This window comes from Lipophrys pholis (genome assembly GCF_963383615.2).
Source record: "Lipophrys pholis genome assembly, contig: SCAFFOLD_59, whole genome shotgun sequence".
Taxonomy (NCBI): domain Eukaryota; kingdom Metazoa; phylum Chordata; class Actinopteri; order Blenniiformes; family Blenniidae; genus Lipophrys; species Lipophrys pholis.
In genome coordinates this window covers 40,001-54,699 of record NW_028291811.1, presented here as the reverse complement: position 1 = coordinate 54,699, position 14,699 = coordinate 40,001, and the positions used below count along the sequence as shown (strand labels likewise).

Genomic DNA, 14,699 nt, shown 5'->3' with positions numbered 1-14,699 from the left:
TACCATGTTGTGTGACCGTGTTATGTTACCGTGTTGTGTTACCATGTTGTGATACCATGTTATGTTACCATGTTATGTTTCCGTGTTGTGTTACCATCTTATGTTACCATGTTATGTTACCATGTTGTGTTACCATGTTCTGTTACCATGTTGTGTTACCATGTTGTGTTACATTGTTGTGTTACCATGTTGTGTTACCATGTTATGTTACCATGTTGTGTTACCATGTTATGTTACCATGTTGTGTTACCATGTTATGTTAACATGTTATGTTACCATGTTGTGTTACCATGTTGTGTTACATTGTTGTGTTACCATGTTATGTTACCGTGTTGTTACCATGTTATGTTACCGTGTTGTGTTACCATGTTATGTTACCATGTTGTGTTACCATGTTGTGTTACCATGTTGTGTTACATTGTTGTGTTACCATGTTGTGTTACCATGTTATGTTACCGTGTTGTTACCATGTTATGTTACCGTGTTGTGTTACATTGTTGTGTTACCATGTTGTTACCATGTTGTGTTACCATGTTGTTACCGTGTTGTGTTACCATGTTGTGTTACCGTGTTGTGTTACCATGTTATGTTACCGTGTTGTGTTACCATGTTGTGTTACCGTGTTGTGTTACCATGTTGTTACCATCTTATGTTACCATGTTATGTTACCGTGTTGTTACCATGTTATGTTACCGTGTTGTGTTACATTGTTGTGTTACCATGTTGTTACCATGTTATGTTACCGTGTTGTTACCATGTTGTTACCATGTTACCATGTAATGTTACCATGTTATGTTAACATGTTATGTTACCATGTTGTGTTACCGTGTTATGTTACCGTGTTATGTTACCGTGTTGTGTTACCATGTTGTGTTACCTTGTTGTGTTACCATGTTGTGTTACCATGTTATGTTACCGTGTTGTTACCATGTTATGTTACCGTGTTGTGTTACATTGTTGTGTTACCATGTTATGTTACCGTGTTATGTTACCGTGTTGTGTTACCATGTTGTGTTACCTTGTTGTGTTACCATGTTGTGTTACCATGTTATGTTACCGTGTTGTTACCATGTTATGTTACCGTGTTGTGTTACATTGTTGTGTTACCATGTTGTGTTACCATGTTGTGTTACCGTGTTGTGTTACCATGTTGTGTTACCATGTTATGTTACCGTGTTATGTTACCATGTTGTGTTACCATGTTGTGTTACCGTGTTGTTACCATGTTGTGTTACCATGTTATGTTACCGGGTTGTGTTACCGTGTTGTGTTACCGTGTTATGTTACCGGGTTGTGTTACCATGTTGTGTAATACCATGTTGTGTTACCGTGTTGTGTAATACCATGTTGTGTTACCGTGTTGTGTTACCATGTTGTTACCGTGTTGTGTTACCATGTTGTGTAATACCATGTTGTGTTACTGTGTTGTGTGACCATGTTGCTACCATGTTGTGTTACCATGTTATGTTACCGGGTTGTGTAATACCATGTTGTGTTACCGTGTTATGTTACCATGTTGTTACCGTGTTATATTACCGTGTCGTGTTACCATGTTGTTACCGTTTTGTGTTACCGTGTTGCGTGTCTGGGCTGCAGTACCATGGTCTTTGTGCTGCATGCTAAACAGTAGTGTTGATGTTGTGTTACATTCACCTTCATCATCATCATCACCTTCTTCGAGAGGAGGAAGAGAACTGTCAGCTTGAGTGAAGGATGAAGAATTAATTACACTTCTCACCATTCAGTCTGTCTTTCTGTCTCTCCCTGTCTTTCTCTCTCTCTCTCTGCCTGTCTTTCTGTCTCTCTCTCTGCCTGTCTTTCTCTCTCTGCCTGTCTTTCTGTCTCTTTCTCTCTCTGCCTGTCTTTCTCTCTCTGCCTGTCTTTCTCTCTCTGCCTGTCTTTCTGTCTCTCTCTCTCTCTGCCTGTCTTTCTGGATCCATTAGTCTGAAAAAGGTTTTAAAAAAGACTTCAGTCTCCAACGAACCACTTACTCCTCCTGTACATCCACCCATCTGACTCCATCAGTCTCAACCCTCAACAGGAGGGTCTGGACCAGCTGGACCTGGACCAACAGGAGGGTCTGGACCAGGTCCTCCTGCTCCATCTGTTAAAGAGAAGGTGGAGGAACCAAACGAGGCTCAGTTTGTTCAGGTTGAGTTTTTTATTGATTTGTACAAACAGACGTCCATCTTCATCTTCCTCCTCGTCATCTTCAGGGTCACACCCGGGACGGGTACAGCATCTGGAACAGGAGGACAGGGTCTGAGCTCTGTGATGATGTCATCAGCTCCTTAGCATGCCAATGGACCTCCTGCAGTCATGGTGACGCCAGAGTGGGCGGAGCCAAACTCCCAAACCTTGTTACCTTTTAGCAAACGCTGAGCAGTGTGGTGGTTTCATACTGAGGGGACCACCTAGACCGCCCTGAAACATAACGAGACCATCTAGACCGCTCTGAAACATAACGAGACCATCTAGACCGCTCTGAAACATAACGAGACCATCTAGACCGCCCTGAAACATAACGAGACCACCTAGACCGCTCTGATGACTGACACATAACGAGACCATCTAGACCGCTCTGATGACTGACACATAACGACCACCTAGACCGCTCTGAAACATAACGAGACCATCTAGACTGCTCTGTAACATAACGAGACCATCTAGACCGCTCTGTAACATAACGAGACCACCTAGACCGCTCTGTAACATAACGAGACCACCTAGACCGCTCTGATGACTGAAACATGTTAGCCGTGGTCATTCAGATAAAGAAATGTAACTTTAGTTTCTAAAAAGAGGCGGAGCCTAATCACAGTAACTGCCCCGACATAAACCTCAGAAGAGCCAAAGAACCCAACACGAGTTTCCACAGTGCAAAGAATGAATCTATTAATCAGCAGCATGTCGGGGGACAAGGAGGAACTGTCCTCCAGCTGATTGTCTGCAGGTCTACAAGACTCCAGACTGCCAGGTGGGATTAGAGACCAACTGGTGGCTGAGGGCTTGTGTTGGCTTTCACTTCAGAGCTTCATGAGTCACTCCCCAAAACAGTTGAGAGGAACATTTCTGTCAACTCAGCGTTTTAATTGTATTAAATTGAAAGGTCAACCACCAACACACCCCCACCCCCTGGATAAACTCATTACTTAGACATGAAGGCTGTTTCATGCTCGACACGTCGGCGAGCTCCACACGGCCAAACTCCATCATTCCAGTAGCCACGCCTTACGCCCTGTTCACGCAGGACGCCCCGCGTGCCTCCAAAGTTTTCTGACTACAAGGACTGAGATGTGGGAGGACAAAAGGTGGCGCTGAAGAGAAGGACTGAGGACTTGGGGTGCATCCTATTCCTCCCTCCCATCTCCTAATAGTCCCTCCCTCCTATCTCCTAACAGCCCCTCCCTCCTATCTCCTAACAGCCCCTCCCTCCTATCTCCTAACAGCCCCTCCCTCCTATCAGCCCCTCCCTCCTATCTCCTAACAGCCCCTCCCTCCTATCTCCTAACAGCCCCTCCCTCCTATCTCCTAACAGCCCCTCCTATCTCCTAACAGCCCCTCCCTCCTATCTCCTAACAGCCCCTCCCTCCTATCTCCTAACAGTCCCTCCTATCTCCTAACAGCCCCTCCCTCCTATCTCCTAACAGCCCCTCCCTCCTATCTCCTAACAGTCCCTCCCTCCTATCTCCTTCTCCTTAACCCAGAAGTGTTTAAGTGGCGGCTATGATAAGAACCGTCTGAATTCTCACTAAGCAAAGGAAAGGAGTCTCAATGCTTCCTTTAGAACCTCCTTTAGTCTAGGAACCACTGATGGTTCCTTTAGAACCTCCTTTAGTCTAGGAACCACTGATGGTTCCTTTAGAACCTCCTTTAGTCTAGGAACCACTGATGGTTCCTTTAGAACCTCCTTTAGTCTAGGAACCACTGATGCTTCCTTTAGAACCTCCTTTAGCCTAGGGACCACTGATGGTTCCTTTAGAACACATGTGTCGAACTCCAGGCCTCGAGGGCCGCAGCCCTGCACGTTCTCCATGTCTCCCAGCTTCCACACAGCTGATTGCAATGAGCAGCTCGTTCTCTGGCTTTGTGCTGAATGTGGTGATGAACCATCAGGAGGTTCAGGGGAGGGAGACATTGAAAACCTGCAGGGCTGCGGCCCACGAGGATCTGAGTTTGACACCCCTGCTTTAGAACCTCCTTTAGGCTAGGAACCACTGATGGTTCCTTTAGAACCTCCTTTAGTCCTAACACCTTTCACTAACTCCTTTAGGAAGCCTCCTAACACCTTTCCTTACCCCCGTGATGTCATCCAGGGGGTTAAGGAGAAGTGGACAGGAGGGACTATTAGGACGAAGACTTGGTCTTAAAGACAGCGCGTCCCATCAGGCTCCGGCTCACAGCTGCTGGTTTGCTTCAGTTTCAGACTTCAGGAGGAAAATGTCCTTCAAAGTAATAGTTGCATTGAACAGATAAAACTGAGTGAGTCACTGATCACAACTTTGTCTTTCACATGGATCTACTGGGGTCTGGTAGTAGTGACCCCGTCTAGCAAGGTATTAGGCCGCAGCTCAATCCCCATTGGAGTAGTTATATATATATATATATATATACTGTAGAGGCTGAGAAAGCAGTTCCCCGGTCAAACATATATACACATACGTATACATATACACACACAGTAAAACACAATACAAAATAATTATTAAATAATATATAAAGTTACTTCAGGGACCACATACAGTCAGTTTCATCTTGAGTGGACCAGACTGGTAAAATATTACTATAATAACCTTTAATGTACACTTCAAAGTGTATCTTTGTTGTGGTCAGAGTGTGTGTAATGGAAGTATATTTATGTCAGATCAAACAGTTCGTACTGAAAATGGTCACAATCTCAACAAACAGTCAATTTTAATGAAACATTCTGGTGCAAAATACACTGAAATATAAAAAGAACCTTGTATAAATCCTCTAGAACCTCCTTGCTTGGTGGGACAGACTGGAGCCTCTGGTAGGGCTGTTCCACCAAAGAAGCAGGTTCTAGTTCAGGGCCGGTGCCAGGACCAGTTCTTAAATGAGCACCACTAAAGAAGCAGGTTCTAGTTCAGGGCCGGTGCCAGGACCAGTTCTTAAATGAGCACCACTAAAGAAGCAGGTTCTAGTTCAGGGCCGGTGCCAGGACCAGTTCTTAAATGAGTACCACTAAAGAAGCAGGTTCTAGTTCAGGGCCGGTGCCAGGACCAGTTCTTAAATGAGCACCACTAAAGAAGCGGTTCTTTTTCCACCGTTAACAGAGCCAGTGAGAGCCACAGGAACCAGGAGACGGACTGTACCAGTACTTTAGTCCGGGTCGCTCCGTCTAGTCGGACCTGAAGCTCAGACGCAGACCAAAGAGCCAGAAGACATTATGTCTCTTCTTGTCTCTATTGGTGTTTGTTCACGTCCAGAGCTCCAGAGTGGACATAGAGGGGAACATAATGTGTGAATGAGTTTGGGTCTTATGTTTCACCATTCCAACATTCCATAGTGACTTTCTGCTCCTTTCACAAAAATAAACCACAATGGAAAACTGCTTCTAAATTATACCTGACGTAGCTGACTGACAGGTGGAGCTCTGCAGCATCTCCAGAGCCGCGGCTCCACGAACACGGATTAAATAATCCCGTTCCCTCGCATTATTAACTTCAGGGAACCACTTATGTCGTACGGAAGAGTTTTAGGGCCACTGAAGACAAAAAAAATTTGGAGGCTAAAAAAACCCAAAAACTTATGTTCTCTGCTGGAAAGGGAAAGTCAAGCTGACGGAGGAGCTGCACCATGATTCACATCTCTAAATCAATCTGACACCACCAGGTCTGAATGTCCCAATCACCAGGTCCAGTCCCGCTGTTTTGTCCCAATCACCAGGTCCAGTCCCGCTGTTTTGTCCATTTGTGTCGCTCAGCTTGAAATTTACCAGGAGAACCTGTCTGTTGTCCTCGTCAGGCAGGTTGTCCTCATTAAGGTGAGTTAACAGGTAAATATGCGTCGGTACACAGTGACGTGTCCGGGGGGGGGGAGCCTGGTTGTTGAAAGAAACTCCTGGGAATTTCATGGAACGTTTGTAACGTACTTATTAAATAAACTTCCTCAGTGAAAACATTTCATTACACATTGAATGACTGAGCACAGTACCGCCGGGCCGAGCCACCGCCAGCGAGCCACCGCCAGCGAGCCACCGCCGGCGAGCCACCGCCAGCGAGCCACCGCCAGCGAGCACTCACCACTCGGATGCGGTGTCCGATGGCCTTGGCCGGCAGGTTGCTGCTGAACTTGGCCCGGACCATCCCGCTGTTGCCGTGGGCGCGAGTCACCTTGCCCCAGATTACACGGGTCTTGTTGGGTTTGCCGCCGGGCGTCACGGTGTTCCTGAAAGGACCAGAGGTCAGTGTGTGTGTGTGTGTGGGGGGGGGGGGGGGTAGAGGGGGGGCTGGGGGCAGCTCACAACAAGACCACACTCACTTCTTGGCTTTGTAGACGTAGGCACAACGCTTCCCGAGGTAGAAGTCCACCTCGTCGCGGCTGTAGCAGCCTTCCAGCTTCAGCAGCGCCGTGTGTTCACGCTGGTTCCTCAGGCCACGCTTGTAGCCGGTGAAGATGGCCTTACTCCACAGTCTGCAACATACGGTACGTACACTACCTTACTCCACAGTCTGCAACATACCGTACGTACACTACCTTACTCCACAGTCTGCAACATACAGTACGTACACTACCTTACTCCACAGTCTGCAACATACCGTACGTACACTACCTTACTCCACAGTCTGCAACATACCATACGTACACAACCTTACTCCACAGTCTGCAACATACAGTACGTACACAACCTTACTCCACAGTCTGCAACATACGGTACGTACACTACCTTACTCCACAGTCTGCAACATACCGTACGTACACAACCTTACTCCACAGTCTGCAACATACCGTACGTACACAACCTTACTCCACAGTCTGCAACATACAGTACGTACACTACCTTACTCCACAGTCTGCAACATACAGTACGTACACTACCTTACTCCACAGTCTGCAACATACCGTACGTACACTACCTTACTCCACAGTCTGCAACATACCATACGTACACAACCTTACTCCACAGTCTGCAACATACAGTACGTACACAACCTTACTCCACAGTCTGCAACATACGGTACGTACACTACCTTACTCCACAGTCTGCAACATACGGTACGTACACTACCTTACTCCACAGTCTGCAACATACCGTACGTACACAACCTTACTCCACAGTCTGCAACATACGGTACGTACACTACCTTACTCCACAGTCTGCAACATACGGTACGTACACTACCTTACTCCACAGTCTGCAACATACAGTACGTACACTACCTTACTCCACAGTCTGCAACATACAGTACGTACACTACCTTACTCCAGTCTGCAACATACGGTACGTACACTACCTTACTCCAGTCTGCAACATACAGTACGTACACTACCTTACTCCACAGTCTGCAACATACAGTACGTACACTACCTTACTCCACAGTCTGCAACATACAGTACGTACACTACCTTACTCCAGTCTGCAACATACGGTACGTACACTACCTTACTCCAGTCTGCAACATACAGTACGTACACTACCTTACTCCAGTCTGCAACATACAGTACGTACACTACCTTACTCCACAGTCTGCAACATACAGTACGTACACTACCTTACTCCAGTCTGCAACATACGGTACGTACACTACCTTACTCCAGTCTGCAACATACAGTACGTACACTACCTTACTCCACAGTCTGCAACATACAGTACGTACACTACCTTACTCCACAGTCTGCAACATACAGTACGTACACTACCTTACTCCACAGTCTGCAACATACAGTACGTACACTACCTTACTCCAGTCTGCAACATACGGTACGTACACTACCTTACTCCAGTCTGCAACATACAGTACGTACACTACCTTACTCCAGTCTGCAACATACAGTACGTACACTACCTTACTCCACAGTCTGCAACATACAGTACGTACACTACCTTACTCCAGTCTGCAACATACGGTACGTACACTACCTTACTCCACAGTCTGCAACATACAGTACGTACACAACCTTACTCCACAGTCTGCAACATACGGTACGTACACAACCTTACTCCAGTCTGCTACGTAAGTACACACATCAACAATGCAGTATTGACAAGGACCACCAGCAACACAAGAGGCTGTTCGGTAACAGGAGGTGCAGGTAAACTTACCTTCCAGGCATGATGACGTTCTTGTTCAAGTGAGCAGACCTGCAAACCATTACACACACACACACACACACACACACACACACACACACACACACACACACACACACACACACACACACACACACAGAACCAGAGTTTTACATCAGTTCTAGTAACGAGGCTCCAAAAAGTTGCAACGTTCATGTATGCAACTGGACCAGAACCCCGGCTGTGGGACCGGAACCGGAGCCCCGGCCGTGGAACCGGGACCGGGACCGGGACCCCGGCCGTGGGACCGGGACCAGGACAAGGAACCGGGACCGGAACCCCGGCTGTGGGTCTGGGACCCAGGCTGTGGGACCGGGACCCAGGCTGTGGGACCGGGACTGAGACCAGGGTGATACGGTTTGGCCGGAGCCCCGGAGCTTCTCAATCCGTGGTGAATCGGAGCCATCCTTCGGCCGGAGCGGTCCCACAGCCCGGGGCGGAGGCGGCGGCGGGCGGCGGGGCCGCGGCGCCGGTAATGGAGGAAGATGATGTCGGTAAAGGAGAATTTTTAACATTTGGAGGAGAGCGCGCTAGCCTACCTGCTATTGGCGCGGGAACATGGAGGGAAAGGACCCCACTAAGGCATGCCGGGAAATTAACCCCATTCGAGGCGTCCGCGCAGCTGCCTGAGCGAAAAGCTTTTCATGACCGTTTGATTTCCAAAAAAGCCTAAATTCAGCTTTATTGTTTCAATAAACGTGTCTTCGTTTGCAGAAACTTCAACAGAAACCTGATCTGTGACTGAAGGAAGCTCAGAACTTCCAAATAAAACTCTCTTCCTTGGGCAAAACCAAGCGTCAGGCATGAGCAGGAAACACGTCAGTTAAAAGCACCTAGAAATGACGGTGTTGTATTTGGTGCTGTATAAAGTTGTGTTGAATTGAATTGTAGATTTCATCTTGCAGCCTTTAAATGTGATTCCTCGGCAGCACATCTAGACACAAGTTTCTAAAGAAACTACTTCCTGTGAGGGAACAAGCAAACCCTCCTGCAGAGCAGCAGGTTCCTTCATTAGTCCATGTTCCCTTCCTTGATCCTCAGATATTATAAACAACAGAAAAATACTTTAATTACAGTGTAACAGACCATGGAGTCACATGACCTGACCTTGGTGAGCGGCTCTACCAGTGTGTGTGTGTCAGTGTGTGTGTGTGTGTTCAGTTCAATGGCTGCCCAACTTGTGTCCCTTCAACATTAAAGTTCATCACATTACATCAGTTCAGAGTAACTATTTATTATAATAATAATAATAATACAAACTAGTAGAGCACTTCAGGGCTCTTAAAGATGCCGTACATCAAGAAACACAAAAACGAAACGAAAAGTTTGTGGAAAAGCCAGTTTATTTATTTTGCCAATGAAATGACAATACCTTCAAAATGCTTCAAAATAAAAGCCTCATTTGAACAAATGTCATTTTCATGCAGGAACGTTTGACGATGAACCTTTGAAAAGTGACTGGTTCATCCAACTTCACCGTCTTGTCTCCTTGTTGAATGTGGACAGGAAGTGCTTCCACAGATGAGGTGCCGCCACAATAAAGACACAGTCAGCTTTATTCTGGGTCTGGATGTGGAATGTCCAGGACGATCTGATTGGCCGACCTTAAGATACGAGCTGGATCAATAAGGTGCAACTCATTGATCACCTCAAAAAACAGTAACACCATCTTATTCTGAAGAGACAGGAAGCCAGAGCAGTGACTGCTCTCTCTCTCTCACACACACACACACACACACACACACACACACACACACACACACACACACACACACACACACACACACACACACACACACACACACACACACACACACACACACACACACACACACACACACACACACACACACACACAGGTTGTTTTCCGTCAGCGCCGTATTTTCTTTAAGTTTTGATTTTCTCATCGAACGCTACAAAAATCAAAACCTAAAAAAACAACGAAGCTGCAGCACGGGGGGGGGGGGGGGGGGGGGGGGGTCCTGGGGGGGACCACCACACGATACCTGCAGTGAGGTCAGAACCTGGATCAGAACCCTCACTCCGTCCCCCGATACCTCCCTCCGTCCCCCGGTGTCATCTCGCCATCCCCCGGTGGGCTCCCTCCGTCCCCCGTGGTCATCTCTCCATCCGCCGGTAGCCTCCCTCCGTCGTCTCTCCGTCCCCCGGTGTCGTCCCTCTTTCCCCCGGTAGCCTCCCTCCATACACCAGTAGCCTCCCTCCGTCGTCTCTCCGTCCCCCGGTGTCGTCCCTCTTTCCCCCGGTAGCCTCCCTCCATACACCAGTAGCCTCCCTCTGTCCCCTGGTGTCGTCTCTCCCACCTTCGGTAGCCTCCCTCTGTCTCCCGGTGTCGTCCCTCCTTCCCTTGGGAGCCTCCCTCCGTCCCCCCATGTCATCTATCTCTCCCTCGGTAGCATCCCTCCATCCCCCAGTGTCATCTCTCCTTCCCCCAGTAGCCTCCCTCTGTTCTCCTGGTGTCGTCTCTCCGTCCCCCGGTAGCCTCCTTCCGTCCCCCGGTGTCGTCCCTCCGTCCCCCGGTATGCTCCCTCCGTCCCCCGATAGCCCCCCTCTGTTCCCCTGGTGTCGTCCCTCCGTCCCCCGATAGCCCCCCTCTGTTCCCCTGGTGTCATCTCACCGTCCCCCGGTAGCCTCCTTCTGTCCCCCGGTGTCGTCCCTCCGTCCCCCGTTGTCCTCCCTCCGACCACCGGTGTCGTCCCTCCGTCCCCTGGTAGCCTCCTCCCGTCCCCCGGCAGGAACCTTCCGTCCCCTGATGTGGCCCCTCCGTCCCCCGGAAGACTCCCTCCATCCCCCGTTGTCCTCCCTCCGTCCACCGGTGTTGTCTCTCCGTCCCCCGGTATGCTCTCTCCGTCCCCCGGTATGCTCCCTCCGTCCCCCGGTAGCCCCCCTCTGTTCCCCTGGTGTCATCTCTCCATCCACCAGTAGCCTCCCTCCGTCCCCCGGTGTCGTCCCTCTTTCCCCCGGTAGCCTCCCTCCTTCTCTTGGAAGCCTCCCTCCTTCCCTCAGTAGCCTCCATCTGTCCCCCGGTGTCGTCTCTCCGTCCCCCTTGTGTCGTCCCTCCGTCCCCCGGTAAGCTCCCTCCGTCCCCCGGTGTCGTCCCTCCTTCCCTTGGTAGCCTCCCTCCGTCCCCCCATGTAATCTATCCCTCCCTCGGTAGCCTCCCTCTGTTCCCCTGGTGTCGTCTCACCGTCCCCCGGTATGCTCCCTCCGTCCCCCGGTAGCCTCCCTCTGTTCCCCTGGTGTCGTCTCTCCGTCCCCCGGTATGCTCCCTCCGTCCCCCGGTAGCCTCCCTCTGTCCCCTGGTGTCGTCTCTCCGTCCCCCGGTATGCTCCCTCCGTCCCCCGGTAGCCTCCCTCTGTCCCCTGGTGTCGTCCCTCCGTCCCCCGGTATGCTCCCTCCGTCCCCCGGTAGCCTCCCTCTGTCCCCTGGTGTCGTCTCTCCGTCCCCCGGTATGCTCCCTCCGTCCCCCGGTAGCCTCCCTCTGTCCCCTGGTGTCGTCCCTCCGTCCCCCGGTATGCTCCCTCCGTCCCTCGGTAGCCTCCCTCTGTTCCCCTGGTGTCGTCCCTCCGTCCCCCAGAAGACTCCCTCCATCCACCGTTGTCCTGCCTCCGACCACCGGTGTCGTCCCTCCGTCCCCTGGTAGCCTCCTCCCGTCCCCCGGCAGGAACCTTCAGTCCCCCGGCCTCCTGTCGCCCCGACTGGACGTTTGACCGTGAAGCTTCGTCTCCTCCGCTCGGAGTCAAGATGTCGGCGGCTGGAGCGTCAGCTGACAGACTGCGTCCAGCTCCAGACGCCGCCCTCCTTCACGATATCCTCCAGGACATTCCGGGCGGCTTTCAAACATCCACAGCCCGTCGCTGGAAATGCATGTGTACCCGGGTGTTGATGCGGTTCCTACACCGGGTCTTCCCGGCAGCAGCCTCCCTCTGGGACTCCTCACTGTCTGGACAAGGAAGAGGCACTTTGGATTGGAACGCGTCCCTGCGTCCTTCGCTCAGGAGGGAGGGAGGAGGAAGCAGGGCGCGTTCAAATCCAAAGCAGCGCGCTGTGGGTTGGAACGGAAACACACAGGGATTTTCCACTCCCCCCAAAAAACAGGTGCTATTTCAGGTACTAGTACAGGTTCTAGATTAGAAACTAGTTCAGGACCTAGTACAGGTTCTAGATTAGAAAATAGTTCAGGAGCTAGTACAGGTTCTAGATTAGAAACTAGTTCAGGACCTAGTACAGGTTCTAGATTAGAAAATAGTTCAGGAGCTAGTACAGGTTCTAGATTAGAAAATAGTTCAGGAGCTAGTACAGGTTCTAGATTAGAAACTAGTTCAGGACCTAGTACAGGTTCTAGATTAGAAAATAGTTCAGGAGCTAGTACAGGTTCTAGATTAGAAAATAGTTCAGGAGCTAGTACAGGTTCTAGATTAGAAACTAGTTCAGGACCTAGTACAGGTTCTAGATTAGAAAATAGTTCAGGTGCTAGTACAGGTTCTAGATTAGAAAATAGTTCAGGTGCTAGTACAGGTTCTAGATTTGAAAATAGTTAAGGAGCTAGTACAGGTTCTAGATTTGAAAATAGTTCAGGTTCTACTTAAGGAGCAAGTTCAGGAAGGAGTTCAGCCGCTAGTTCAGAAACTAGTTCAGGTGGTAGTTCAGGAACTAGTTCAGATTCTAGTTAAGGAGTTGTTCAGGTGCTAGTACAGGTTCTAGTTTCGGAACTAGTTCAGGTGCTAGGTCAGGAAGGAGTTCAGCCGCTAGTTCAGAAACTACTTCAGCCGCTAGTTCAGAAACTAGTTCAGGTTCTAGTTAAGGAGCTAGTTCAGGTACTAGCTCAAGAATGAGTTCAGGAACAACTTCATGTGCTAGTTCAGATTCTAGTTAAGGAGCTAGTTCGGTTGCTAGTTCAGGAACTAGTTCAGGTGCTAATTCAGAAGCTAGTATAGGAGCTAGTTCAGCTGCTAGATTAGAAACTAGTTCAGGCGTTAGTTCAGGAACTAGTACATGTGCTAGTTCAGGAAGGAGTTCAGGTTCTAGTTAAGGAGCTAGTTCAGGTGGTAGTACAGGTTCTAGTTTTGGAACTAGTTCAGGTGCTAGTTCAGGTGCTCGTTCAGGAGCTATTATAGGTTCTAATTCAGGTGCTAGTTCAGTTACTAGTTCAGGAGCTAGTTCAGGTGCTCGTTCAGGATCTAGTTCAGGAGCTAGGATAGGTTCTAATTCGGGTGTTAGTTCAGGTGCTAGTCCAGGAGTTAGTTCATGAACTAGTTCAGGTGCTAGTTCAGTTAATGGTTCAAGAGGTAGTTCAGGTGCTAGTTCAGGAATTAGTTCAAGAGCTAGTTCAGGAGCTAGTTCAGGTGCTAGTTCAGGAACTAATTCAAGTGCTAGTTCAGGTACTAGTTCGGGTGCTAATTCAGAAGCTAGTTCAAGAACTAGTTCAGGAACGAGTTCAGGTGCTAGTTAAGAAGCTAGTTCAGGAACTAGTTCAGGTGTTAGTTCAGGTGCCAGTTAAGGTGCTAAGTCAAGTGCTTGTTCAGGTGCTAGTCTAGGAGTTTGTTCAGGAACTAGTTCAGGTTTTAGTTCAAGAGGTAGCTCATGTGGTAGTTCAGGTGCTTGTTCAAGAGCTAGTGCAGGTTCTACTTCAAGAGCTAGTTCAGGTTCAAGTTCACGTTCTAGTTCAAAAGCTTGTTCAGGAGCTAGTGTAGGATCTAGTTCAGGAGCTTTTTCAGGTGCTAGTTCACGAGTCAGTTTAGGAGCTAGTTCAGGAACTAGTATAGGTTCTAGTTTAGGATGTAGTTTAGGTGCTAGTTCGGGAATTCGCTTAGGAGTTAGTTTGATAGCTTGTTCAAGAGTTAGTTCAGGACCTAGTTCAGGTGCGGGTTCAAGGGCTAGTTCAGAAATTGGTTCAGGAGCTACTTCAGGATCTAGTTCAGGAGTTGGTTCAGGAGCTACTTCAGGATCTAGTTCAGGGGCTAGTTCAAGAAAGAGTTCAGGTGCTAGTTCAGGAACTCGTTCAGATGCTTGATCAGGTGCTAGTTCAGGAATTAGTTCAAGTGCTAGTTCAGAAGCTAGTTCAGAAGCTAGTTCAGGAGCTAGATCACGACTTAGTTCAGGACTTAGTTCAGGAAGTAGTTCAGGTGTTAGTTCAGGAATTAGTTCAAGTGCTAGTTCAGGTGCCCGTTCAGGAGCTAGTTCAGGAGCTAGTTCAGGAGCTAGTATAGGTTGTAATTCAGGTGCTAGTTCAGTTACTAGTTCAGGAGCTAGTTCAGGTTCTAGTTCAAGAGCTCGTATAGGTTCTAGTTCAGCAACTAGTTCAGGTGTTAGTTCTCGTGCTAGTCCAGGAGTTAGTTCATGAACTAGTTCAGGTGCTAGTTCAGTT

At 48.9% G+C, this 14,699-nt stretch overlaps 1 protein-coding gene across 1 annotated transcript; it reads right to left on the bottom strand.

The window, feature by feature from the left end:
• Positions 1-2,141: 2,141 nt before the first annotated feature.
• rpl35a (ribosomal protein L35a) lies at positions 2,142-8,897 on the bottom strand. Its single transcript, XM_080494160.1, has 5 exons — positions 8,854-8,897; positions 8,288-8,326; positions 6,505-6,657; positions 6,267-6,411; positions 2,142-2,242 (listed from the first exon to the last, which is right to left on the bottom strand). The coding sequence occupies exons 2-5, from the start codon at positions 8,296-8,298 to the stop codon at positions 2,219-2,221; spliced, it is 333 nt and encodes a 110-aa protein (XP_080350286.1). The 5' UTR covers positions 8,299-8,326; positions 8,854-8,897; the 3' UTR covers positions 2,142-2,218.
• Positions 8,898-14,699: the final 5,802 nt, after the last annotated feature.

Coding starts and splice junctions, on each gene's coding strand:
- rpl35a (XM_080494160.1), bottom strand. Junction 6,412..6,504: donor TACGTCTACAAAGCCAAGAA/GTGAGTGTGGTC, acceptor TGGTCCTTTCAG/GAACACCGTGACGCCCGGCG. Junction 2,243..6,266: donor TCGGACACCGCATCCGAGTG/GTGAGTGCTCGC, acceptor CTCCTGTTCCAG/ATGCTGTACCCGTCCCGGGT.